This window comes from Fringilla coelebs, assembly GCF_963513975.1.
Source record: "Fringilla coelebs genome assembly, chromosome: 5".
Taxonomy (NCBI): Eukaryota; Metazoa; Chordata; class Aves; order Passeriformes; family Fringillidae; genus Fringilla; species Fringilla coelebs.
Genome location: NC_140033.1, coordinates 46,450,037 through 46,476,991, shown reverse-complemented (window position 1 = coordinate 46,476,991; position 26,955 = coordinate 46,450,037). Strand labels below are relative to the sequence as shown.

At 41.7% G+C, this 26,955-nt stretch overlaps 1 protein-coding gene across 1 annotated transcript in view; it reads right to left on the bottom strand.

The window, feature by feature from the left end:
• The window catches only part of ANO4 (anoctamin 4), a gene marked incomplete at both ends in the record, with an annotated part of 123,552 nt that overhangs the window by 30,962 nt on the left and 65,635 nt on the right, over nt 1-26,955 (bottom strand). Inside the window, 7 exons of the mRNA XM_084205385.1 lie at nt 156-238; nt 6,999-7,059; nt 7,582-7,678; nt 8,402-8,536; nt 14,879-15,000; nt 15,507-15,562; nt 25,877-25,983. Coding sequence (XP_084061511.1) covers nt 156-238; nt 6,999-7,059; nt 7,582-7,678; nt 8,402-8,536; nt 14,879-15,000; nt 15,507-15,562; nt 25,877-25,983 — 661 coding nt within the window. The remainder of the gene's footprint in view (nt 1-155; nt 239-6,998; nt 7,060-7,581; nt 7,679-8,401; nt 8,537-14,878; nt 15,001-15,506; nt 15,563-25,876; nt 25,984-26,955) is intronic.

Here is a 26,955-nt window from a genome sequence, read left to right as displayed (position 1 = left end):
TACATTCCAGAGGAAACATCTGAGGAGAAAAATCCTTATTTCATAGTTTACAATGATTTAAAGAATGAACTGAAAATAAATGCAAAATAAAACCATATATTTTCAACCAAATAATTTTGCATTAAAGATTAAGAAGTACATGTCTTTATACAAACCTCTTCTTCTTCCCAGTCTATCAAGTCCCAATCATAAGCAATTACTGCTCGCCTTCTTTTCCAAAACTCCAGAAAAACAGTGGCTAGAGCAAGTAGGGGAAAAGATGCAAAATTGTTTTTAAGTCAAGAAAATGTTAATGACTATGACAGAACTGTTGAATGAAGCTGTTACATTATTTTAATTTCTTTGCATAAATGGATTCCTTTGAACAGCAAATCATGCTGATGATCAAAACTGCTTTCAAAAAGCATTGCTTTCTAAGGATTAGTTTGCTTGCTTCAAGTATGATTGAGGCTTTAGAGATTTCATTTAGTGCTAAATGAGAATGTTTAATTTCTAACCAATCAAAGGAGTGCTCTCAAAGAATAAAATCGTTCCTGTGAGTCATCACTGCTAGATAAAGCAGATTTCTGATGAAGCTAAAGGTTTCTTGGGGCCATTGCACATAATGGAGTAACTTTCTTTCTTTGAAGACCATTTACATGACACAGAAACCAGAACCTAGAGAAAGCACAGTCCAGTGCATTTGAAAATGTGCAGAGTACTACTGGGGAAATGGGAACTTCTGGTTTACATCTTTTTAATTCAATCTTTTTTTTTTACAGTATGTGAGTTTGTAAGTAGGGTGTGGCGTTTATGTCTGAGAATGAAACATTGTGTACTACAGCCCCTATTGATGGAGTTCGAGGTGGAGTAACAGGTCTGCACATGATTGCCATGGGAAGACGACTGGGAGTAAAATTAGAGAAAGCTGGGAGGTTGTGTTCACATTCTGAACAGAAGTTAGAACAGTACAGAAATTATAGGGTCAAATAGAGTTGCTGCTGCCTGGGTGGAATGTAGGTGGCATGCCTGAAACCCATTCCACCATGACTCCCCATATACCCAATCTGCAAATTTAGGCACATGCTAAGGGGAATGGAATGGAGGGTGGAGCAGAGTGGAGACACAGAGGTTAGGCTCTGAAGTAATCCTTGCTGGGAGGGGAACCTGATGGACCTTTGCAGCTGATAAACAGCACAGCACCTGTCAGCCAGGGGAGATAGGGGAAGGTGCCTTGCCAGCAGCTGTGGTGAAATCATTGTCCCCAGATGAACTGGGTTCATTAAAACCTAACTGTAATATTAACATAGCCCTCCATCCCTGAGCTACCTGCCTTCAAGGAACAACCTCCCCTTGCTGGGCATGCACTTTATATTTCATTGACAATATCTTTAAGAGAGAAGTGAGAGAACTTTGCACCTATCAATAGCAAAGGTGTGCATCACTAGAGCCACTCAAGCTCAATCTAAACAAATAGTATAAAAGTAAGTTAAGAATGGGGAAAAGTTAAGAGAAGACTCCGTCATAACTTCTGGGATCAGGGGATGGGCTGAACCTGTCTCCTCCTCCAAAGGAATATCTGTTGGGTAATAATTGTATTCTATGCTCGCTGAATGATCATCTTGAGCTAGGTTTGATTGATGATTAGAGCTTTTCTGGGTGTTGCTTTGAATACATTTTTGCAGTCAGCTACTTTCACTGTCATTCTTTGAACTTTAACCTGTCACAATTTTCCACTCACAGTGTGTATATTAATAAAGTGTTGTCCCCTGAACTGTTGGTGAGTCCTTCAAGGGCTCTGGCAGTTGCCAGCAGTGGGCAACATACTTGAATTAAAGTGTGAAGACTTGGGAGGGAGTCTCTCTCCTGCTGTTGGTGTGTGTCCCTGAACAAGTCTGTGGAAGCCTCCTCTGACCCAGGGGGCAGCTCAGTGGAGAGTCACCATAAGAGGACATTGGCAGAGTGATCAGACACAAAGGTGTTGGCTTTCCTGGAGCACTGACAGACCAATCAAATGTAAAGGATTTTTGAGGAAATTCCCACTTTGACATAATAGCTGTGCTTTCATTTTGTGATGTAAAGAAAAATCAAGGAAACAGTAATAGCATAATATGCTCATAATCCAAAGATTAATACTCAGCCTGCTTAAAGTTACAGCGGTGCTAAACATTTATTTTGTGTAAAGGATGTAGAAACTACTTAAAGTTAACACAAACCAATGGGCAGGCTTTCTCTCCTGCTGTGAAGTGGAGAGGAAGCCTGCCCTTTATTGCTCACTGAGAAGCAGCAGATTGATAACCAGAGAACATAAACCTCTTTGTTCATGAGCTAGCACAGTATCAGCTGTAACAGTGTCACAATCATCTGGCAATATAATTCACATTCAGTCATAAAAGCATCTCCTTAATGGGCTGCTTGCCCTGCTGCAGCATATTGATAAAAATGGGACCTGATACTAAGTACTGGCATCAGTTTGGCAAAAGATAGTTTTTAGACAGGAAGAATTATGTTTTATTCTACTAGCTAGTGCAGTGAGAGTGCGCTTAGGAAATAAACACTAAAGGAGACAAGGTAAGGTATCAAAAACATGTGTAAGGAAGCAGATATTTGATTTGAGGGCATTTTCATATATCAGGAAATTATTTTTCTGCAAGCTGGAATTATGTTACACCAAGTAACAACCACTTTGATTTTAGTCTAATAGAGAGTCATGAGCCCAATGCTTCTATAAATGTTTGTAATAGTTGCAGTATGATTGCCTGTGATCAGTAAAACCAGTAAGTGCTAATGAGGCTCCACTGCTACTGAACCACAAGATGGTTAATTCCTTGATTTTTTTCCTGGTAGACCGGCTTCTCTCCTATCAGCTCATTTGAATTATTTTGTTCAGACTAAACAAGTAGTCCTGCGCTGTTTGGAAACCTAGGAGGAAGGAGCCTGATGGATTTCTGCCACTTTGTTTCCATTCCAGAAAGCTGCTGGTGGCAGAAATCCAGTAGGCGTCTGCGTCCCAGCCCTGAATGTCTCAGATATACCTCTGCTGAACAATACTTCTTTTCTTTCTTGTTTTTCCCACACCTGGAGTGAGGAATTTATGCATGTTGTGTTTAGCACATTTAGCACCTGTCAGAGTATGTGCAGTTCCTGAAGCTTCTTTAGAAGGTTATTTTCTAATCACTAAGTAGTAAATATGATGTTCTGCACAGTGCTGTTTTAGTTTTCACTGTGTTACACTTTTCTCCCTCTGTTCAGGTCAGTGTGCAGCTTTCCCTTGCTAGATATTTTAAAATGTGCTATAAATAACTATCTTTGATTGATTCACTGCGCTACTGAGATTCACTGTGCTAAAAGAACTGCCTTTTCAAATTTCTCTGCTTATTCTCTAATTGTAATTTTAACTACAAACTTCAGCATTCTTTTCTGACTTTGACATTCAATAGGACACAGTTGTATTTTCCCATTTGTGTAAACCAGATCCTGAGTTTTCTCGATAATTCCTGCTTGGAATTTTGCATTTTTTATTGGCCTTAGCTCCCAGACCTTTTACTAACTTTTCCTATACTACACTTGCCCTATTTCAGAACTCAACCTTGCAGCTGGGTCCTCAATATCCACTTGTACAAGCAGCTGTCTTAACATCATTTCCTCAGATGCTTTTGTAACAAGTTGTGATCTTATCTCGTAATGCAAATGGCCTCTTGCAGGAAATAGCTTTACCCTGACCTTCTCTCAGAAATCCTCTATCTATTGTTTTTCAGAGCACCATTTGATATATCCATCCTGACTCCTAGAATGTATTCTATATACCAGGAGTACTGCTGAAGAATACCTTTAAATTCTATCTCCTTGGAGAGCAGATTAATGCCAACATTTTATGCTAGCGGCAAGATTTGTAGGAAAGTAATATCTTTTATTAGACTAACAGATACATACAGAAAAATTGTTTTATGTTGGCATTTCTTACTGCTTGAAATTGCTTCATGCCAGTCCTCTTTTCCCCCTCCCAATTTTGCCTTTCAGTGAGTGTTCTAAAGCTACTTCCTTTATCAAAGGAAACATGCTACACAGGAAAACATTTCAAAAAGGATTTTTCTTCCATCCCTTAGCTCCCCAAAGATGTGCACAGAGAGAGAAACTACCACCAGCCTACCCTGCCTTCAGCATGGCTTTAGAAATGATAAATTGCTGGACTTTCCTTTTGAACAGTTACAGAATTTTGCTCTAGAGTTTCAGGAAACATCTAGGCAGTAACAGCTTTGCAATAGGTTTCCCCTCAATTGGAAAATCAAAATCTACAATTCCATCTGGCTTTACTGAAACGTGCTGGAGTCAACTGAGTGTCAAATTTACCTAGATTTTTAAAATGAGAATTACTTTTTCCTTCACTTTAAATGTCAATATTTTTTTGAATTAACATCTTTCTCTCATTTTCTGTCTTTGGTAAGAATCTAATTTAGGCAGTAAAAAGAGGGAGTTACTTTATCATCAAGCCAAACATTCCTCAAGGCAGACATAAAGAACAAAGTGGAGGTGTTTCTCCCTAGTACAGAAACACAAAACATGATATTGCTTCCCTATATTTGAGAGCTTTAAACATCTGGAAAATGGCATCAAGAACAAATTATTTTCCAGCTTCTGAGATGATAATGTCTCAGTGAGCATCAATGGCAATCTGTTCACCAATGAAAAAATGTTAAGAAATGTTAGTGGTTACAGGGCCTCACTTTTTCCCTATAAACCACAAAGATTTATAGCTTCAATCTATTTGAAAGGGTATTTCCTTTCAACAGAAGCTTCAATACAGAAAAACTTATACAAACTAATAATGAATTCCTTAAGTGCACTGAAGGGAGACTTTTTGCCCCTTGATCAATCAGTTAAAATGAAAGTTTCCTTAAGTCATATGGCTGTCAGGTATACTTCAGTAAGTATCACACCTTTTTTTTCTATTTTATCAATTACTTTTACTTCTTTGCTTACACCAGGCAGAAATTAAATAAGTGAGGTGAAGGGTCAATGTATTTTTTAAAGAGAAGTGTACTTCTATTCCAGTATCCCCTGGTACACTTAACAATTCCAACCTTTCTTTGATGGGTCTCACTAGTGAAGTGTTATAAAAGATGGGTCCCTGAGCTTCAGAGCCCTACAGTCAGGCTCATTGCTGCTCCACAAATCAAGCATCCCCTGCTAGCATTTGTCACAGCCATTCCTCTCTGCAGCCTGGCCACAGAAGTTTGCTCATCACTTGGAGATGTATTTTATTTATATTTAAAATGGGAGCAGACAGCTTAATTCATCAACTAAAGATGTCTTTAGGGAAAAAGGATGAAAGCACCATACAGATCATCTCTTCATGGAAAGTCCAAGGGCCACACCTGGTTTTGAAATTCCCAAGCAAATGGCTGAGGCTTCTCTCTCAACATGGGAGCTTACTAATGGATCAAAAGATGGTGAAAAAATACTTTAGATAATAAAACAGCATGTAAACTCTGGCTAAAGAGGTAACACGGTTCTAGCTGCCTTTTCTTTTTACTTGTATTCTCTTTTTATGAAAGCACTACCATAATTATTTAATATGTTGGTGTCAGACTGGATAATCTGGAAGGCTGATCTTCTCACAGCCAATATTTTCTGAGCTTGCCAGTTGTTTCAGACTGACAGAAAAAATATTTCCACTATTTCCACAATCAAACTGCTATCATTGATTCTTCTCTTCCTCTATATGATTTACTGCCACGATGGCAATGCCTGCAGCTGCCAGTAGGCAGCCTACTGCAGACTGAAAACCCATTTAACACAGGCAGTAAGCCAGCTCCCAAATACAGGAGCAGAAAATCCCTGGAAAGTATGACTTCCCTTATTCAAATGTTGCTTCAGCCCTTTCTGCATGGAAAATACCTCCACAAGCTCACTGTTTTCTCTTTGAACTCTTCTTAAAGGAAGTGAAATATCAAGCAGAAACATAAAGACTGCACGACCTGTGGACTTTCTTAAATGTATTATTTGAATATTTTTAGTATTACATGAAATGGCATAAATGGCCTTGATTGGAGGAAGGAACTGAGATAGACAGGTAAGCTAATCTATGCTGCCCTGGTGGCTCTCATGCTGCCTCCTGGATATTTCTTGTGGTTCAGTAAAAAGATTTGCACTTTAAAATTAAGATTATAGTTACTTGGACACCTTTCCAAAGCAGTTGGAGATGTGTGAGTAAGAACAGGAGAACAATGATTAAATCTGGGTAGCTCAAGGACTTGGATGTTGCTTTTTGAGTCCCCTTGTTGAGCCATTTTCTACAGTTGTTAACCTTCTCTCACAATGGCTTGGTAGCAGCTAAGAGGCTGGGCATGTTCAGAGATTGTTTGACATAATTTTTTGTGCTGCCAGAAATTACTGGTTCCTCTTGCCTTCAATTCTGCCTACATGACATAGTAGGAAAAATAGTTGAGCCAAAAATAGAAAATTTCTATGGGCAAAATTCAGCCTCCATGGCAACAGTTAGACCACACTCAGATCAATTTGCCATTCAATGAAATCTTTTATTTATTTCATCAGAGCTTTGCTTTCACTGCAACCAGCTTACATAGATTTAAGTTTTACTGCCTTTCTGCAAGGTGGGGAAAAAATGTTTCTCCATTTTAATACTGACACTAAACTGAGCTGCCTTAAACTAGGAGGAGCCCTGAGCAGTAACAGAGAAAAGGCCTTAGTACCAATGGATTTAGAAATGGTTAGAAATTCCCACAGAGTTATATATAGATAAGCTACATAGACAGTACATAACTGCATAACTACATAACTGCATTCATATTTTTGTTTTAATTAAAATTATTATCAAGTAAAAACTTGATTCAACCAATCTGCAGTCTTCCTTTTGCAGAAACAGGAAACTCTCAAGCCTTTATTCTCTTTTTTAGTGTCAGATAAGAAGCATGCTGGAAAATAAAAAAGGCCTATGTTGCATCATATTCTTTAAGAAAAAGGTGGTGCAATTACTTAATTCCAAAATGAAAACTTACCCCACACTGCCATGAAAACAGCAAAAAAGACAGTAGCTCCATTGTCAAAAAGGTGGGTTACCTGAGAGATACATTAATAGTGTGATCAAATTGTGATAATACGCCTTTATTTTCAATTTTCACCTACTAAAATTAATGTGATCATGAGTTTAGCTGTCCTGACAATCCGGAGGATGCTTCCCTTCACATGTGAAATTCACCTGTGTGTTGATAGGACAATTTGCCAGCCTGGCCTGGGACTGACCCCTGCCAACACCAGAAGTGAGCATCATTTCAGGCCCAAAGCATTAATTTTATGGAGCCCCACAGAGATGACGGATGAGAAGATAAAGGCTGATGTCAAGGAGACTGTAACACACAGCACTAGGACATGACCTCTGACCCTGCTGAATCTCTAAGTGCAGATTGCATTCAAACATTTTACAACCCAAATTAAACGTTGGTGAAAGACGGTGTTCATGCTGGCTGGGCTTGATCTGTCCCTTCAAGATTTCATCTATCCATGCTCAATAAAGACAAATGCAAAAGGCAAAATTCATGCTTTTGCCAGGAAATATCTGTATTTGCATAGCCTAAAACATACCTTGGCATAAATGCAGCTGTCCGACAACCTCATGAAGGGGCAGTATTTATCACATATAGGACACATTATGATATCTGTAGCTTGGCAGACTTCTTTACTGGAAAAATAGAAAAGACAAAAATTAATGGCTTGATTATTACAACAATATGCACAACAATCTGTCTGGATTGATAGGCTTTGCTAATGTTCAGTTACTTATTGAACAAAACTGATCTGTAAGTGAAGCCAAGATGTTCATAACTGTGTGTGTGTAATTAATATTTGCTGACTGTCTAAGACTACAGTCATAGCTGCAGAGTGCAGTTCTCCAGGGACAACCTAGTAGTATCTCTTTACCATTTCCAGCTTCTCCTTGAGTAAGAGTGACTTTTGGTAGGAAGAGGGTGAGGCTGACTTCAGGCAAAGCTATTCTTGTGACTTAAGCACACAAAAACTTAGAGATGCAGCACTCCGCAGAAGGTACAGGGATTTCTTCATCTGAGGAATGCCTCTCTGTGGTGGATCTTTGGGAAAGGCCTTATAGAGAGTGAAAATTCCCCACTCTTGTGCTGGCCTCTTAAAGAGTAATGGAGGAGTCTGCTTTTTTCCTAATTCATTCTGGCTTCTCAGCACCATTAACAACTGGAACTGGGAAAGAAGCATTTCCTCTCTCCCCAATTCAGGAGCATAAAACATGGGTACCTTATGACAACTAAGCAGTCTTTTCTTGACTGCTCATTCAACAGTTTAAAATTAAATAATTAACAGCTTGTGGGAAGATCTCTCAAATTATTCATAATAACCCACGGTCACAATTTCTTTTTAAAAGTTCCCACGTTACCTGACTTGGCAGTGGTTCAAAGTGGTGACTCCATACAAAAAGACAAATAATCCAATGAAGGCAGCTGGGAAGAGCATCCCTGTGTACCAGCCTAACCAGGCAAAGTACAGCCCAATTTTCTCACCAAAGTACCGTCTGTTTTAAAACAAAATACAGCAAAGTTACCTGCTAATTACCTGCTAATCTACTTAATCTTGCTCATTAGTAGAAAAAAACATTTCTATCATATCTGAAGAGTAGATTAAAGGGGAGAAAAAGCCTTCAACTAAGCTTCTAAATACACACTGAGGGACCTGCCTCAGTAATGAACTTAAAACATTAATTTAAAAATTCAATAACCACAGTTTACAGTTAGATAAGAGGTGACCCCACGAAGGAAACACTGAGTTACTTTTAGATAGCTAGTTCTTTGTATTTGGGAAATTGATGGTGTGCTTTGATTTTGGCCGTTTGACTTTACTGTCTGAAAAATTGCAGTGAAATAAATTTTATCCCTAAAGCTTGTATAACAGCAAAAATTATTTGAGTTCAAGTTAGTTCTAAGAAATTAATTAACATGGGTTCATTCTCCAATACAGTTTATTTTCATTTCATTATTTATATTCTTAGCTCAGTTCCTGTAAAACTAATTTCACAATTCTACTGCAGTGGAAAGGGAAGTGCAAGTAAGGTCCATCATCTTGCAATGGTTTGAGGGAAGCAGTCTGAATTGATCCAAATTTATTAGATATATTGCTCAAAACTAGCAGCAAAGTTGCCAGAAAGCTTCATCTTGCTACATACATATTCATTAGCATTTTTCCTCCTCCCAAACACAACCAAACCTTTATTTGTGTGTTAGAGAATACATCAGGCACACAAAAACCTGCTGAACTCATCAGCAGAGGAGCAGGCTCATGTACTGTCCTATTGATTTGTGCATAGTAGATTTTAGGGGATTATTTGCAAGACTGGTTTTAAAGAATGATGCAAGATGGTATGCTTGTGTTTCAGACATTTTGTAGACAGCTTAAACTTGCATTTCCACTCAATTTGAAAATAGCTGAGACTGGAAACTCTCTTTCACCCTAATGATGCAACTTCTGATGCATCCAGAGAACAAGTGCAGAGAGCCAGCACTGCTGGCTCCTCTACTCTACCAGAAAACATCATTGGCCAAACTTTCTCAGCCAGAATGGGAAGCCCTAGGACTGTCTCTAGGGCTGAGTGCACTGGAGGAGGCCACTTGGTCTGGACTGCACAAAATTAGCAGTTTTCTAGATGTTTAAAATTTCCAGTGTAGGAAATATCCCTCTGGCCTGAGCTCATGCTCTGATGGAAGAGACTGATCTGCAGTGACTATTTGCATTTGAGTTTACCAGCTCTGTATAAGAAGCCAAGTACTGTCACTTTGTTTTTGTTCTTCTGTCATTCAAGAGACACTCAAATTCAGAGACTAAAGAGATGGTAAACTAATGCTAACATGCTCAGTTCTGACAAGGGCAGCAGGTCTGATTGTAAAAAACACACTGCAAACCGCTTTTTAAGGCCTGACTTAAGAGTGTAAATGAAACCTTTGGCCTGATTATTTTCCTGACATCTAGGATGTCAGTCTGTGCCTGCATCTGCAAAAATGCAAACTCACATTTGAGCTTACTTCCACTAAACATGGATGACCTATTTTTCTCCACGTACATTGTTCAAAGTACTGAAGTCCACCTAACTATCATCAAGCTTTATTTTTCATTTCATTCCCTACACTCAAGGATGAATGCTTCCTCGTTTCAACCCTCTAGCTGGCAAGGATTAATGGCAAAAATAATCTCCTACCCTGTTGAGCCCTTCAATCTAACAGTGCAAATCCTAGTATTCCTTTTGATCTAGAAATCAAACACCTTCATCCTAGATGAAGACCCAAGCAAAGTTCAGTGTGTGCATAAAGAAGACTGTCCATGATGGAGAGCAACCCATCTCTGAAAAGAAAGGAAAAGGCATCTGAGCTGGGTTTTAAAATTAAATGTAAGATGTTGACATTACTTTGATACATATTGCTATAAATATGGATAAACAGCCTTGATATTCCATTATTGCCCTTTGCAACACAGCTGGTACTCTGCAGGCACAGGCTGTACTACTGTAAATTGCAACAGGATCAACTAAATATATCAAGTCTTCTGGCCCCATGGTTTGCATGTTTCTCCTTTCAGTCTCTGCTCAGATACCACTCAGTTAAATGCTATGGAAATAAACTATGCCAGCATGAAGGTCTTTGGAGGCCTTCCTCAGTGCCATATTCAGAGCAGTTCCACATTTATTCCAATATGTAATTCAGCTAGTCTGGACCATCATGACCATCAGGAGATGAAAAATTATAGATGCCTTTGTCACTCCCTTCAATTTGCCCCAAATATTTGTTTGGAGAAAAAATTTGTTTCTTCTCTTCTTCTGTCACTATGTAAAGGACAGAAATTTCATATAGCTTGCTTCAGTGATGGCAGTTCTCTTTGAACCAGGGCTCAGCAAAGTACAAAAAAAATTCCAGAGGTTTCTTTCCAGAATGCATCACTGTGTATGACTTATACCTAAATTCCACTTGTTATCATTCTACTCATTTCAAGACCTCTTTGAAATTTTCCATTGTTGATAACATCTTTGTGTTCTTGTCAATTAATTTATTACTATCCACTTTTTCAGGTTAATATGGACAGAAAAAAATAGTTTGTGTCTTTAATGGTTCTCCCACCGAAAACCTAAACTAACAACTAACCTAAAAAGGAGAGACATAAAAACCCCCAAGCACCTAACAGAATAATCCATCTCTCCTATCCTTATATATATCCTTATATATATATCCTTATATATACTGTACCATCAAAATAATAATAAAAATGTAATTTCAGCTTCTCAGTCGTGAGCTAGCCTGTATACTAGTTCTTCAATGCCAGTCACCTTAATGGTGAACAGTATATCCCCTCAATCCATTCCAGTGGTAGAGCTAGGACTTAATGGGGTCAATACTTCAATATCAATATTTATCAATAAGGCACATTTTTAGAAAGTATTAAGCCATAAAGTCTAATTTCCAACCTATGAAATTGTGATATTGGATTATCCTATGTTTAATGACCCTAATTACAGAATATTTTGCTTTCAACATGCCTAGAAGGAAATAATGGATCTAGAATATAGACATATCAGGGCTCAAGCCAAGAACCTATCTATTTCCATTAACTCTTTTGCAGGTAAGAATGAAATCCTGTACAGAACTTTCTATACCACAGAAACTAGAGCTTTCCAGCAGGTGTTTTGGACATATGAAATGCTCATGTCAGAAGCAATGGGGTGGGTAGGAAGGCTTGACAGGAGACTGAAAGGGAGTAGTCAGCTTGCAGTCAAGACATTTAATGGAAACATGGAGCAAAATGCAGGTTACTCAGGCATCAGGTTTTGCTTCCAAATTCATTTAGATACTTTTACAATCACTTAAAAACCAGTTTTCTCCCTGCATTTTTGTCCTGTGAATTACATGCACAAGCAGCAGCAGGAGCAATTTGTGCACAATCAAGAGGGAAGCAACAATGCACAGAAGTGTGAAGGAGGTGATCCAAAGTCCCCAGGAATCACTGCAACTGTTTCTGCTGATTTACATGGTCCCAGAGCACATAAATATAATGAGACCTGTTTCTTTCCAATTATAAGAAATTCTAAGGTCATAAATTATAATTGTAAAGTATCTATGGACACTAAATTCCAAGAGATGTATAATTAAAGTCATGGTACCGCATCTGTTGACTAATAGGGGTGGATTTGTAAATTATGCCAATTCTTTGCCATTGTACTGCCACATGTTTCAAAGCAGAGTGGAAGCAGAATCATGCAATTTCCCTCAAATGACTTTTTCTCATTTATTTTTAGTGACTAGTATCTCCATAACAGCCAGCTGATGAGATTAAATGAAACCTGGACTTGCCAAATTGGCAGCACAGGAGACGGAAACCTCACTTTAACATCTAAGGAAAAAATAAAACAGCACTGGAATATGAACATTTTCACTTACCATTGTGGTAACTAGACTTTAAGATAGAAATAGCACATCTATTGATGACGTAAATGTACTATCTACATCTAATTTATTTCTTAGCCATTCTAAAGCATAATGTCAACCAACAGTGTAAGTTCTGGCCAGACATGTGTGGAAGAATCAACATCCAGCCACTCCTTTTGTACAGATGACCACACTACAGCCTTCAAGCACAATCCCATATAACTCTTATTATGGGGGGGGAATAAAAAGATTTTCCTGCTGTAGAACTGGCACTGAGAAAAGCTTCTTTTAAAAGTGTGCCCACTAAGAAGCTTCCAAATGAAATGAACAGCAGGTCTTGCTGGTGTCATCAGTTCTTCAAGGAAAAGTCTCCAGCTCAATAGACATGTGAACTGCTGAGAGTGGCAGTACACGTGGAAGATTCATTCATGGGTGCTGGATTACTCACATTTCCTCAGCTCCTGCTGAGTTTTCAGAGGATTTGAAGATTTGGGAGGAGCTAAGGAAATGTGAGTAATCCAGCATCTGTGAAGTGAGAAGGAAAAGGCATCCCCTTCTTTGTTGTCACCCTCCCTCAGTGAATTCATCACAGCTGTGGATGTGCTCCAGGCAGCACACGGCAGGCTGGGCTGGGGCTGCAGCTTTGGACCTGCTGAGTTTGGTGGCATGTGGCTCAGGCTGCTGCCAATGCTCAGGGAATCTCACAGCTCCCCCTGCCCCTCTCCTCTTTGGTAAGCACCTACTCTCAACAACAGCAGGACACTCCTGACTTCAGCTAGGGGGTCTATAGGAATTGCTTTTTTTTTTTTTCCCAATAGAATTTGAAAAATCTGTCTGATGAAAAAATTAACTTTCTTAAAAAATCTTTAACTTTAAACCCAGGTTATGCAAAAAGGCTGCTATCAAGGTCTAGAATAATCATATATCTAACATTGCTTATTCTGTTACCATTTATTCTTATACTTTCACAAACCTTTCAGATGCCTGATCATCAAATTGAACCAAACACCAGATATTGCCTCAAGAGCACTTTCACAGACAAGAAGTGATGAAGAACAGCAGCCTTGACCACTATGGAAAAATGGTTATAAAACTCTATAGAGATAAGTTGTTTGTACTGTGTTAATAATATCTTGTTGCGTACTGGGAAATTAAAACCAAAAAACCCCTTCAGTATAACCATTAGCTCTTCCATAAATCAGCAATTTCTATTGGGTAATTTGACAAAAAAGTCCAAATTTCTATCCAGTTTATTTAAAAAAAGAAATAAAAAGGTTTTGAAATTAAATTATGAGATTTAATAAATTATTCCATAAAGGAGTAAAAAAAGATTACATGACTCAGTAAAAATTTTATTGTATTTCTTGTTTAGCTTTTTATCCATGGAAATGAAACTCTCTGTTTTATGAAATGGATAGGTTTTATATGGCCTTAATCAGTAACACTGTCTGTCTCCAGGACTACCCTCTGCAAATCTTTCATCTGGAAACAATTTCGAGAATAAATAAGAGCAAAGTTTTCTATTAGTTACGGGACTTATGAAAGAGGCAATTAATAAGCTGGGCCAATTGAATGTTGTGGATGACCCTTCCTGATGGTCAATGTATCTTCAGTGCTCCTGGTACATCTGAAGACTTTATTAACAGGCTCTTGAGGCTCCATGCTCCTCTCTTCAAGTAGGAAAAGCCCATTACTGTCCAATAATAGTTCTGCCATCACAATCAGTAAAGGCTCTGGCTCTCTCTATATGCACAAGAAATATGTAATCCTCTATTAATGCATGCAAGGCCATTTGAAAACATTATTTTAAAGGACTGTAAGAACTTGGAATCACATCTCAGCTTTCTCAGTGTTTTTTTCTTTGCAGACTCCATCCAAGATGAGCAAAAATCTGGACAGTGGTGATGTGGCTGGTCTGAGTTCAAGGGCAGTGGTACAGAGGAGACTTCCATCACTAGTGTTGTGAGCACAGTAGCTTAGCAACTGTAAGCTCTGCTCTGTGCCATTTGTAAGCATCATGAAACTGCCTCCAGAGCTCATTCTGTGGTTGCTTTTTGGAAAAAGAAGATCTAGTTGGTGAGAGCCTATCTTTCACCAAAGCCATGCTCCAAGGAGGAAGAACTCCTCCTGTGGACAGATGTCTAATCAAGTATACCCAGCCTCCACAGATTCTTCCCTTCCTTTTTTTTCTCTTTTAAATATCCTGTAAACACTTCATTACAAATTACTGTGTGAGGAAACTCTGGAAGGAAACTTCTTTCACCTCCTAAAACTCCTCTATAAATATTTCTTTGGGTGTAGTGTCACCACGAACTTAATGGTTTCCCATGACTTCAGGATCAGTTTTTAAAATCCACATGAATTAAATAAGCTTTTCATGGTTTTGTCAGAAGTGAAATAACCTGTGCTCAAAGCATCTATAATGTGACACAACAAAAGCAGGTAAGTCTTACCTTACAAGATCCAGTGGCTGGTATTTATACCACACTCCCCAGGAAGCCCAGCACTCATAGAGCAGGTGTCTGTGGTTTTCTGCTCCATGGGTTTTTATTGAATTCTTACTTCTGTAACTTCCCTAAAATACAAATCTGGACATTAATGAATAACAGCAGCAAAAAAGAATATTTAAGAAATCTCTCTTACTAGCAGCATGGATAACACAGTTTATGAAAACTACATATTTGTGCTCCAAAAGCTAAATATGGCATTAAAAAAAATCAACTGATGTCACTAAGATTTGAGAATATTCTTCCTAAGAAATTTATAATAAATTATATTCAAGTCATAGCCTATAAATGCAAAGAAAATCTTTGGAGAATCTCAAAAAGCCCCCCAGAGTGTGATGTCTTCCCTCTCTGAAAATATACTGATATAACAACTCGCAGAGTTTTTACGGAACAGATCTAGAAAACTCTCTTTACTCATCTCTTTTGGCAAGGAAATACCCCTAATTTTTTCACAAGGAAAAAAGCATTGCTAAATGGAAGCTTGTCATGCAGACATTAATAAGGTTAAGGATAAATAATTACACAATTAAGAATTCATTTTGGGGGGAAAAGTAAAAAAAAAAGACCAAAATACCTCATGAAGAGGAAATGCAGCTTCATAGGAGCCATTACTGAGCAATCGATTCAGACCTGAGAATCAAAAGTATTCAATTATTTAACAACAGGAGCAGAAAAATGGCTAAGTAAAAAGCAAAACATATTTTCATAAACTGGCTAAATGAAGATGGAAGCCAATTGACACAATACATGTAGAAAAATTAATCTTCTATAGATTTTGATGACTAAGAAATAATACAGAGAAAGACTTGTTCAAATATTAATCAGAATCTATCATTTATTATGCTAGAGGCTTAATGATTCATTTGCCAAATCCATCTTTAGTGTAACTTCAGTGAAACTGGAGAGTTTACACCAGGTTTAAAGTTTGACCTTATAAAACATGGTCTAACAAAGCTATTTAGATGATGGGCTGCATATCTTGGGAACTAAAAACTTTGGGTAGGTCTTGACATTTTTGAATTGTAGACCACTAAAGCAACAGAAACTCATCATTTCCATATTATAAGAACTTTTTAAAATGTGTTCAGCTTGTGTCTGATGAAAGTTGCTGAACAGACAGAAAGGAACAAGACAAACTGCAGCATTACAAGACCAGAAAATAAAATCATTCCTATGGGGCACAAAAAAGTAACCATACAACCCACTCACTCAGGTCATGTCCCTCTTTAATGAGAGCCTGGAGAAATAATGTTTGCTGAGATGTTGGTGATTTTCACTTGGAAGATCACCAAAACAGGCCTGTACTGTTCCCAGGCAGTGCAAAACAAAATATCCACATGAAGAACCTGCAGGTATTTGAACCCTATTGACCAGGAGGCATAGAGTCTTGATTCCTTTCCTAATTCACAGGGGACAGACAGTGACAAGAATACAGCAAGGAGAAGCATTAAGTCAACATGAATACCACTTTCAGTGGTAGCATCAGTATCTGCCTGGCAAAATATGTTTTCTTCCAATGTCTCTGTCAGAAAAGTAAAAGTTGCACAGCTGAGCTGGGCTTTGCTCTGCCTAGTGATCAGTGCAAGGTTGTGTTCACTACAGGTGCAGCACAAGTTGACATGTGAGGGAGATGGGGATCTTGGGGTAGGCAGGGATTGCAGCTGTTTGGGCAAGACACAGGATCAGCTCAGGGCTATTGCTGCCCTCATCCCAGCAGCTGAGAAAGAAAGAAAGAAAGAAGTGAAGTTCTGGGATATTTCTCTTTCTCTTCAGGAAAGTGAGGTTTAAACAGCAGGGTAATGAAATAGACTGCAGAGTTTTATGGAGATTGTCTCTACGTTTGTCTCTTGTGGTACTCAAGCTGTATGTGCTCTGTATGATTTGGCAGAAGGTGACCACTGTTTCATGTTCTGTCCCTCCTCTGTCACTGCCTGCTCTCCTGGACCTGCATGTGTGCCACTCCAAATTTCCACTCCAGTCACTAATTGAAATGGAAGCCAGAATTATGCATAGCATTCTTTGCACTGAGGACATCAATGGTGAACTCCCTTTTGACTTAGAGCAACACCAGAGATGCAGAGTCCTCCGTCTCCCTTAGGGATGGATGGGTATCCAGGGAGAAGCCCTGTAGCCTGAGATGCGGAGGAGCACTTGCCTTCCTTCCAAGCACATTTTAATGAAAGAATAAAGGCTTTCCTGCATGAGTCTCTCTGCTTCACTGCTCCTAACCTGTTAATATTTCATGTTTAGATCAGCCTCTTCCCTTGCAGAGGGGATAGATCCCATGTGGTGACATGCCTGTGAAAGCTGACTGTGATTACAGGCAGATGATCACATCTTCCAGGCAAAGACCCTACCACAGCAGTGGGGGAGATGGAAACAGTCAGAACCAAGGTGATTAAAAAGGAAGGAAAAGAGTCTGTTGTTGCAGTGTGTTGCAATCTCCTGTTTCAAACTCCCAGTCCTTTCCCAGGTATAGCTTTCCTGTTCCCCTCCCCCTTTCTCTTCCTAAGTGATGTCCATCAAACTTAATAGTCCAGTAAGAGCGTCGTGTGATTGGTAGAAGTTCAAAGATGCCCCTCAGCCCTGGGCCATTGGCCTGTCCAAGTGTCATTGTCCCCTGAGACTCGCCCTCTCCCACCTGGTTGGTAGCTCACCTATCCTCTCCCCTCCCCCTCTTCCTGAGCTTAAAAGGACCTGGGCACCATGCGGTCTTGATTCTACTGTAGCTGTTACCATATTCAGACATCTATGATCCTGGAATAAAGCTCTGGATTAAACCCTGCGGTAGAATCCACTCCTTTCGTTCTTCACCTAGCCTAAGGACTATCACCGAGGTAAACCTGAGTTTCTACCAGCCTGGACTTCTCAGTGTCTAGCTGCAACCCCTAACTAGCCAGAGGGATCTCTGTGGCGGAAAACCACAGCAGCTGCCTTTGGCCGAGCAGCGAGGGCCGGACAAGCCCAGACACGTGCTATCCGGTAATATTGGAATAATACTCCAATATTTGGCGCCCAACGTGCGGCAGATCGAGTCTGCACCCCCAGAAGAACCTCAGAACCTCGGAAAAGCCCTTAGGCAGCTCAGCATCCACTGGAAGAGCTTTGGCTGCATAGCTCTCCAGAGAGACTTGGGACTGATCCCACAAGAAGTTTCGTGGAACGCTCGGCGCCTCTGGAAAGTGCAGCTCCTTTCTGGTGAGCAAATTTTCCAGAGGAGAATAGGGGAGCCCCTCGCCCGTGGGGTCCTATTCCGGTGAAAACACCCTGCCCGACTTTGCCAGCTACAGCTTCGATTTCGGTGAGTATTTCTGCTCCTGGGAGGGGTAGAAGCTCGAAAAACAGTCTCTGCCGTGAGTTCTGTTTCTTTTTCCCTTTGCCTTATACGAACAGTCTCTGCCGTGAGTTCTGTTTCTTTTTCCCTTTGCCTTATACGCTGCGCAGCACTGCGGGCCGATAGCAATTACTTTGTTAGACTTAGCTCTCTGTAGTGTGCTTTTGCTACTTTTATAAATTCGCGGGTGCCGGTGGAGGAGCGGGAGAACACTCCCTGCCCCTCCCCCAGCTTAGCAAAGCAGCGTGCTCGGCTCTCTCTCGGCGGGGGGGCTGCTCTACACGTGGCTCGGCGGGGAGTTCTCTCTCTCTGTACGGGGGGCTCTCTACACGTGGCGCGGGGGGCTGCTCTCTCTCTCGGTGGGGGGGCTCGCTTTCGCAGCGCGGCGTGCGGGGGGTGCTTTCTCGGCTCTCTACACGCGGCGCGGCGCCGCCCGGGTTTCGGTTTCACCACGTGGAGCCGGCAGGAGAGGCTTTGTCTCTCCCTTGCTGCAGAGGGGCGGGTTCCAATTCTGTGCTGCTGCCCGCGGCATTTTTAAAAGCGGTGTAAGCAGCTGCATTGCCTAAAGCTAAGGTCTGCTCGGTATTGCTTCGTAACCGTGGTTTTTGTAAGAATCGGTAGCTGATTTAGCTTTTTTTTGGTCGGCGAGATTTTGTATTGTGCTTTTAACATCCAACATGGGCACTAAATTAAGTACAACACATAAAGGAGTGTATTATCATATTGTTGGAATTTTAGTTTGTGGAAATGTAAAGTTCTCTAAAGGAAAATTGAAACAGTTTGTAAGATGGCTTTTTCTACACTTCCCACAAATTTCCCCTGAAGAAGTCCACAATATTCAATTTTGGGATAAAGTTGGAAACGAATTGATAAGTCTGGGACAATCAGGAGATACTTCCTCTGCTAAATTCGTGTTCTGGAGTTTACAAGTTCGAACAGCCTTGCTCAAACAAAGGGAATTAGAGAAAAAGCCAAATAACAAGCAATGTACCTCTGCTCTCCCTGTCTCTCCCCCCCCCAGCTCTAAACCCTGCACCCCAAATCTTGGTATTTTAAAAAGAGCACACTCTGCTCAAGCTTTGGGAAGTCGACTCCCTGAGCACTTTAAAATGCCAGAGTTCCAAGTTCCACAAAGTCCTGGCCAGACTGCGTGGAACCTTTCCCAAACCCCTGTGTCCCCTGCTCTGAAACCCAGAGCACGTGTTAGCTTTTCGGAGAGCAGTGATCCCCAAACTAGTCCCCAGTCCCTAGGGGCTCCACAAGATGGAGGATGCCACGTGGCACAATGCCATACCTGGTCTCCTTCTTCCCAAGATCCTCTTAAACATCCCAAAATTCCTTCCCCATCCCCCTCCCCTCCTGCCCCTTGTGACACCTTCCCTCCCCCCCCCTTACCTGCTGTACCCTCAGCTCCGCCCCTCTACTCCTCCCAGGGGGCGTCTGCTGACATGATGTCACCAGGTGTCACCGCCCCCTGTTCCCACGGTATCACCGCCCCCTGCCCAGTCCCTGTCCCCGCCCCCTGTGCCCATTGCGTCCCCGCCCTCTCCCCGGGTTCCCACGGTGAGGGCACGCCCACTGCTTCCCCCCCCAGCTGTATCGGCGTTCCCAATGCTTCCGATTCAAGTGATACAAGGCAAGAAGCTGCTGACCCAATGCAGGGTCCCACTTTGTCATTTGCTCCTGTTACGTATCAGCCTGCAGCACAAGGCGGAGCAGCCCCAACTGCTAATTGGAGTTCTTTTGGACGGCAATTGATTAAAGAAGTGTGCAAAGCACACAAAGAGTACGGGCCACACAGCCCATACTTCCGTGGCCTTTTAAATTCTGAACTAAGTAGAACTGTGGTAGTCCCACATGATTTAAAACAGCTTTTCTCATGTCTCATGACTTCCACAGAATTCAAATTATGGGAATTAGCATGGAAACAACTGCTAAAAGAGGCTCTCCCAAGCTTGCAGGCTGATCCAAACACAGCAAGAGATACCAATGGCATACCAATTACCATTGAGCATCTCTCTGGTGAAGGCCAGTGGTCTTCACCCTCATCCCAAGCTACTGCAATCCCTGTAGAAACACTTGAGAAAGTCAAAGATGCAGCTGAAAAAGCATTCTTTTCCCTCCAACCTGAGGGGCCTTTAGAACCTTATAGTAAGATCAAGCAGCAACCATCAGAGCCTTTTTTGAAATTTGTAGAACGGTTAACTAGAGCCATTGAAATACAAGTTAAAAAAGAGAATGCAAGGGAAGAGGTTTTAGAAGAAATGGCATTTACAAATGCAAATGAACAGTGTCGAGCAGCAATTTTGAGTCTTCCCCTAGAACCCCCCCCTACACTAAAAGATATGCTTCTAGTCTGTAACAGGAAAGTGCCTCTGATGAGTGTTGCTGAAGACACCAGACCAAAGCTGCTGCCAAGACTCCCTCAGCATGTCGCCGTTGCCAGCCCTGCACCCATTCCCTCAGCACAGCAGTACCCTGGGCAGCAGCGAAGACCAGCACTGGTTGACCCCACAAAGCCATGCCTGCTTTGTAATAACCTTGGGCACTGGAGTAGCCAGTGCCCCCTGAAAAGGCAATTTGATGAGTTTATAAATAGCAACGGGGGAGAACTACAAGCACTCCCAGGGGGTCAACAACAACAAAAAAACTGAAGGGAGAGCGCCAGCCTGTCAGGCGTGCTGACACAAAAAGAGCAGGCCAAGGGAATAAGGGAAGCAAAAGAAACCAAGTGCGCGGTAATGTTAATCTTTCTGTACGTGAAGCAGATGCTTCAAAGACCATGTCTGCTAATCCATTGTTGCAAGTGAAACAAAATGACCTTTGTTATAATTTAAGTGAACCTGTGTTAACCACATCTTCTGTCAATGAGCCTTACAGGTTGCAACTGACAGAATCACTCCACCTGGAAGACACTGACTGGCATTGTGTCTCTGTCAATCCGGAACAGAAGGGTACTTTGCACAATATTCCTTGTAAGTATCTCGTCATTGGGGACACCAAACACACACCACGTGAGATCGAAATTGCTCCAGGAGTGACAACTTCAGATTCTGAGCAATTCGTTCTCGGGCTGCACTGTTTCCACCCACCCCTGTTCCTTCCCAAAGGTCAAATTATTGCCCAAGCTATCCCTGTGCCATGCTTGCCTGAAGGCACCGAGAAACAAGGGCCCACAGTCGCCCGGGTCCAAGTTATTGGGAAGGACAAACCAAAAGTCTGGTGTAATGTCAGTGGGGGTGGGGAGTCAAAACGCATCGAGATGCTTGTAGACACTGGTGCAGACTGCACAGTGATTCCAATACAAGAATGGCCAGCACATTGGCCTTTGCAAAACGTGGCTGGTCATGTTCAGGGTGTAGGAGGCATGCAATTGGCAAGACAATCCAAAAGCGTCATCCAAGTTGAAGGACCAAACGGACAATTGGCAAATATCCGTCCATTTGTTTTAGATTATTCTGAACCATTGTTGGGGAGAGATTTAATGGCCCAGTGGGGTGTCACAATTGATATTCCAGACTCTCCACAGGATTTTTGTATAGCGGTCATTGAACAACAGCGCTGCGCCCAAAAACTGAAGTGGAAAACAGACAAACCAGTTCAGGTAAAGCAATGGCCGCTCAGTAAACAAAAAATAAAGGCGCTTGAGGAGCTAGTGGAAGAGCAATTGAAAAAGGGTCATATTGTGGAGACCACGTCCCCGTGGAACTCTCCAGTGTTTGTCATTCAGAAGGCTGACAAAAAGAGATGGCGGCTCCTCCACGACCTCCGACAAATTAATAATGTTATTGAAGATATGGGCTCTCCCCAACCTGGTATGCCATCTCCAACAATGCTTCCACAGGATTGGAAATTAGCTGTTATTGATATAAAAGATTGTTTCTTTCAAATCCCTTTACATGCCGACGACGCGCCTCGTTTTGCATTTTCGGTCCCCTCAATCAACATGGAAGCCCCTATGAAAAGGTATCATTGGAAAGTTCTGCCTCAGGGCCTAAAAGTCTCGCCAGCGATCTGCCAGCGGTATGTCTCTTCCCTGTTGTCCCCAGTGCGTGCAGCCGCAGTAAAGGCCATCATCTATCATTATATGGATGATATCCTTGTGTGTGCCCCCAATGATGATTTACTTACACATGCGCTTGACCTAACGATCGATGCATTGATTGTTGCAGGGTTGGAGCTCCAGGAAAAGAAAATTCAAAAGATGCCACCTTGGAAATATTTGGGCTTAGAAATTGGAAATAGGACCATTGTTCCTCAAAAACTAGAAATCAACCCGAACATAAAAACCCTTGCGGATGCCCACAAGTTGTGTGGGTCCTTAAATTGGGTAAGGCCATGGCTAGGTCTGACTAATGAAGACCTTGACCCTCTTTTCAATTTTTTGAAAGGGGGAGAGGATCCGGGTGCTCCTAGGTCTATTACCCCAGAGGCACAGAAAGCTCTAGAAAAGGTTCAGATTGCAATGTCCACAAGACAGGCCCACCGATGTCGGCCTGACCTGCCATTCAAACTTATCATCCTAGGTAAGTTGCCACATCTCCATGGAATCATTTTCCAATGGGATGAAAAACAAACACGTAAGCCAAACAATACACCTAAAAAGGACCAGGACCAGAGGGACCCTCTCTTGATCATAGAATGGGTTTTCCTCAGTCACAAAAGGTCCAAGAGAATGACAAAGCCCCAAGAGCTAGTAGCAGAACTGATCCGGAAAGCAAGGACCCGGATCAGGGCGCTAGCAGGATGTGACTTTGAGTGCATTCACATTCCAGTTGAGTTTAAATCAGGACAAAATACTATGAAAATATTCGAACAATTGTTGCAAGAAAATGAAGTGTTGCAGTTTGCTCTAGATTCCTACTCAGGACAAATTTCTGTCCAGCGGCCTGCCCACAAAATGTTTGAACAAGATGTTCAATTCACGCTGAAATTGAAGAGTGCTTTAAGTAGGAGACCTTTAAAAAAGGCTCTGACTGTCTTTACAGATGCGTCCGGGAGGTCCCACAAGTCCGTTATGACTTGGAAGGATCCTCAAACCCAGCAGTGGGAGACGGACATTGCTGAGGTGGAAGGCTCACCTCAGGTTGCAGAATTGGCTGCAGTTGTTAGGGCTTTTGAAAAATTCTCAGAACCATTCAACCTGATTACAGATTCTGCATACGTGGCAGGAGTAGTATCCAGGGCAGATCAAGCAATACTGCAAGAGGTGTCTAACATCGCACTTTTCGAATTGCTCTCAAAACTTGTAAAGCTAGTCACTCACAGAGAGCAACCATTTTATGTGATGCACGTCAGGTCACACACTAACTTGCCCGGGTTTATTGCTGAAGGCAACAGAAGAGCAGATGCTCTTGCTGCACCTGCAGTGATGGCCACTCTCCCAAATGTTTTTGAACAGGCAAAAATCAGCCACCAGCTCTTCCACCAAAATGCACCTGGCCTAGTTCGCCAGTTTCACATCACTCGAGAACAGGCCAAAGCGATCGTGCACACATGCCCAAATTGCCAACAACATGCACTCCCTACAGTGAGTACGGGAGCAAACCCAAGGGGATTGAACAGCTGTGAACTGTGGCAAACAGATGTTACACACATACAGTCATTTGGGCGGCAGAAATACGTTCATGTTAGTGTAGATACCTTTTCTGGAGCGGTCTATGCTTCTGCCCACACAGGAGAATCATCTATTGATGCCATTAAGCACCTCTTACAAGCCTTTTCTTTCATGGGCATCCCCAAGGAGTTGAAAACTGATAATGGGCCTGCCTACAAATCCAAGGAATTCGGGAGCTTCCTGCAGCAATGGGGAGTAGAGCACAAAACTGGCATCCCCTACTCCCCTACAGGCCAAGCCATAGTAGAAAGGACTCACCGTGATATTAAAAGAGTCCTAGACCAGCAACAGCAGATTCTGAAAGTGGAACCTCCCCACATCCGGTTATCTAGAGCGCTGTTCACAATCAATTTTCTGAACTGTTCTTTTGACAGCCTGAATCCGCCCATCCTACGCCACTTTGGGGGGAGCAGTCATATGCTGATGAAAGAAAAGCCCCCAGTCTTAGTAAAGGACCCTGAGACTTGGAAAACGGTGGGACCTTACAAATTGGTTACATGGGGACGTGGATACGCCTGTGTGTCCACCCCCTCTGGTTTAAAGTGGGTTCCTTCCAAATGGGTAAGGCCCTATGTTCCCAAAGTCTCAGAGAAATCTTCAGAAGTGCCCCAGGTTGCTAATGCTGCCTGGAGAAGGAAACGCCGTGTGCATTCTCTGGAGGAAATTCCATTTAAGCCTCCCATCTGGAATAATTTGTAATATATGTTTGTCTTAAGTTCCCTTTTACCAGTCTAGGTCCCTCTGTTCGTGTGCAGTCTCAAGACGCCATGAGACTGAGCCTGCTCCTTGTCCTACCTGCAATCATTTCTCCAGTGATCTCCTGGATAGTCCCTCAGCCCAAAGCAAACGTATGGACCACCTTGGCCAAAGCCCTTGGACAAGATCACATGTCTCTCCACAGCAACAGCCTCTAGCAGCCATAGACTACCTGCTCCTTCTGCACAACCATCGCTGTGAAGAATTTGAAGGTCTCTGAGCGACATCAAGAGAGAAACTGACGACTGGCTGAGTAGACTGTTCAGAGGCTGGGGACTCTCGGGCTGGTTGGGATCTATTCTGAAAACTGTGGTTTTTGTACTGTTTATATTAATTATTGTTGTTGTAGTTGTTAGCATTGTTTTTGGACTAATCAAACGCATGGTTCTCCAGTTCATTTCAAGCTCATCTCCCCCTCCTGAAGTTTACCATTTAGAAGCCCTTAGTGCTCCAGTAAATAGCATAGAAGCCTCAGTAGAAAACACTGACCCTCCTGTAGAAGAACCGATTTACCAACCATGGTTTGGCAACCACTCTGCCCCACAAACCCAGTCCTCTTCTTTTTAAACAAAACTAGGGGGAGATGTTGCAGTGTGTTGCAATCTCCTGTTTCAAACTCCCAGTCCTTTCCCAGGTATAGCTTTCCTGTTCCCCTCCCCCTTTCTCTTCCTAAGTGATGTCCATCAAACTTAACAGTCCAGTAAGAGCGTCGTGTGATTGGTAGAAGTTCAAAGATGCCCCTCAGCCCTGGGCCATTGGCCTGTCCAAGTGTCATTGTCCCCTGAGACTCGCCCTCTCCCACCTGGTTGGTAGCTCACCTATCCTCTCCCCTCCCCCTCTTCCTGAGCTTAAAAGGACCTGGGCACCATGCGGTCTTGATTCTACTGTAGCTGTTACCATATTCAGACATCTATGATCCTGGAATAAAGCTCTGGATTAAACCCTGCGGTAGAATCCACTCCTTTCGTTCTTCACCTAGCCTAAGGACTATCACCGAGGTAAACCTGAGTTTCTACCAGCCTGGACTTCTCAGTGTCTAGCTGCAACCCCTAACTAGCCAGAGGGATCTCTGTGGCGGAAAACCACAGCAGCTGCCTTTGGCCGAGCAGCGAGGGCCGGACAAGCCCAGACACGTGCTATCCGGTAATATTGGAATAATACTCCAATAGTCTGTTATGAGGCCAGGCAGACTTCTGCTTTCTTCTCCTAAAGACACATTTAAAAGCTCAGTACTTACCAATTTTGTTTTTCCCTTCTTCATATTTGACTCTTTGTAGGATATGGTGTACAATTCTACTTCTTGTAGCATTATTGAAGAAAGTATCTTTGTTGTGTATTATGAAGCTGCATGAAAATAAAAACCAAGGCCATCTCAGAAATATGTAATAGTAGGTTTAAGGCAAACATTTATTTCCATTACTTTCTTTAGCACTCTAAAAATCTACAGTATGTAAGCAGGTGAAGGGAGGATAAAAGACACTTGATTAAGAGATGATTAGCCAGGTGAGATTCTGTCAGTAGCAGTGTTCATTCTCTTACAAAGAATTATGTGGAGAAGTCTGGAGAAAGATAGAAGATATTTAAGTATTCATTATTATATGCATCACTTTTAGATAATTCACTGAAAACTACAAAATTCTTGCTCAAAAAATTGCAAAAACACATCTTTGCAAGTGTGGCAGTAGAATTTCACATCTGTTCCAGGCTTTTTTGTTATCCTTTACCATCAAGAGTCAGCTGGAAACATCCACTTGGTAAACCATTCTTACTGAAAACTGTTACTGAATACAATGTTAGAAATTGAAAGTATCATATACTCCTACATTTGGTCCTGGAAGCTAAAATGCAGTAGAAAATTAGCTCTCAGAGGCCACTTATCAAATTAAGTATGAATACAGATTCTATGCTCAGTAGGTTAGATGGAATAAATGTTGAAAAACCCAACAAAGCCTGTAGATAGGAGGCAGTACTGGTTTCCTCATCTGTGTTTTTGAAGAGCTGCAGAATTGAATAAACTGATAAATAAAATGTTAAGGTCACGGAGGTGTCATAGAGAGATGAGTCTGTAGGAGACCACACTAGAAAAATATGATCTTAAATGAGATCATCTTAATCAGGAGCTTGGCATGGATTCACTTCACCTTCTCTTTTGCACAATGTGAGATTCACTTCTCAGTTTTCCCCTCAGGTAATTTTACCCAAATTAAATTTTTTTTCTTTGAGAATCAGTTTTTACCCATGGGAAATAATATACAGCTTTGCACCTCCACAGTAATTTTGAAAAACGAGGAGTCCAACTTCTGGACTTTGAGAACT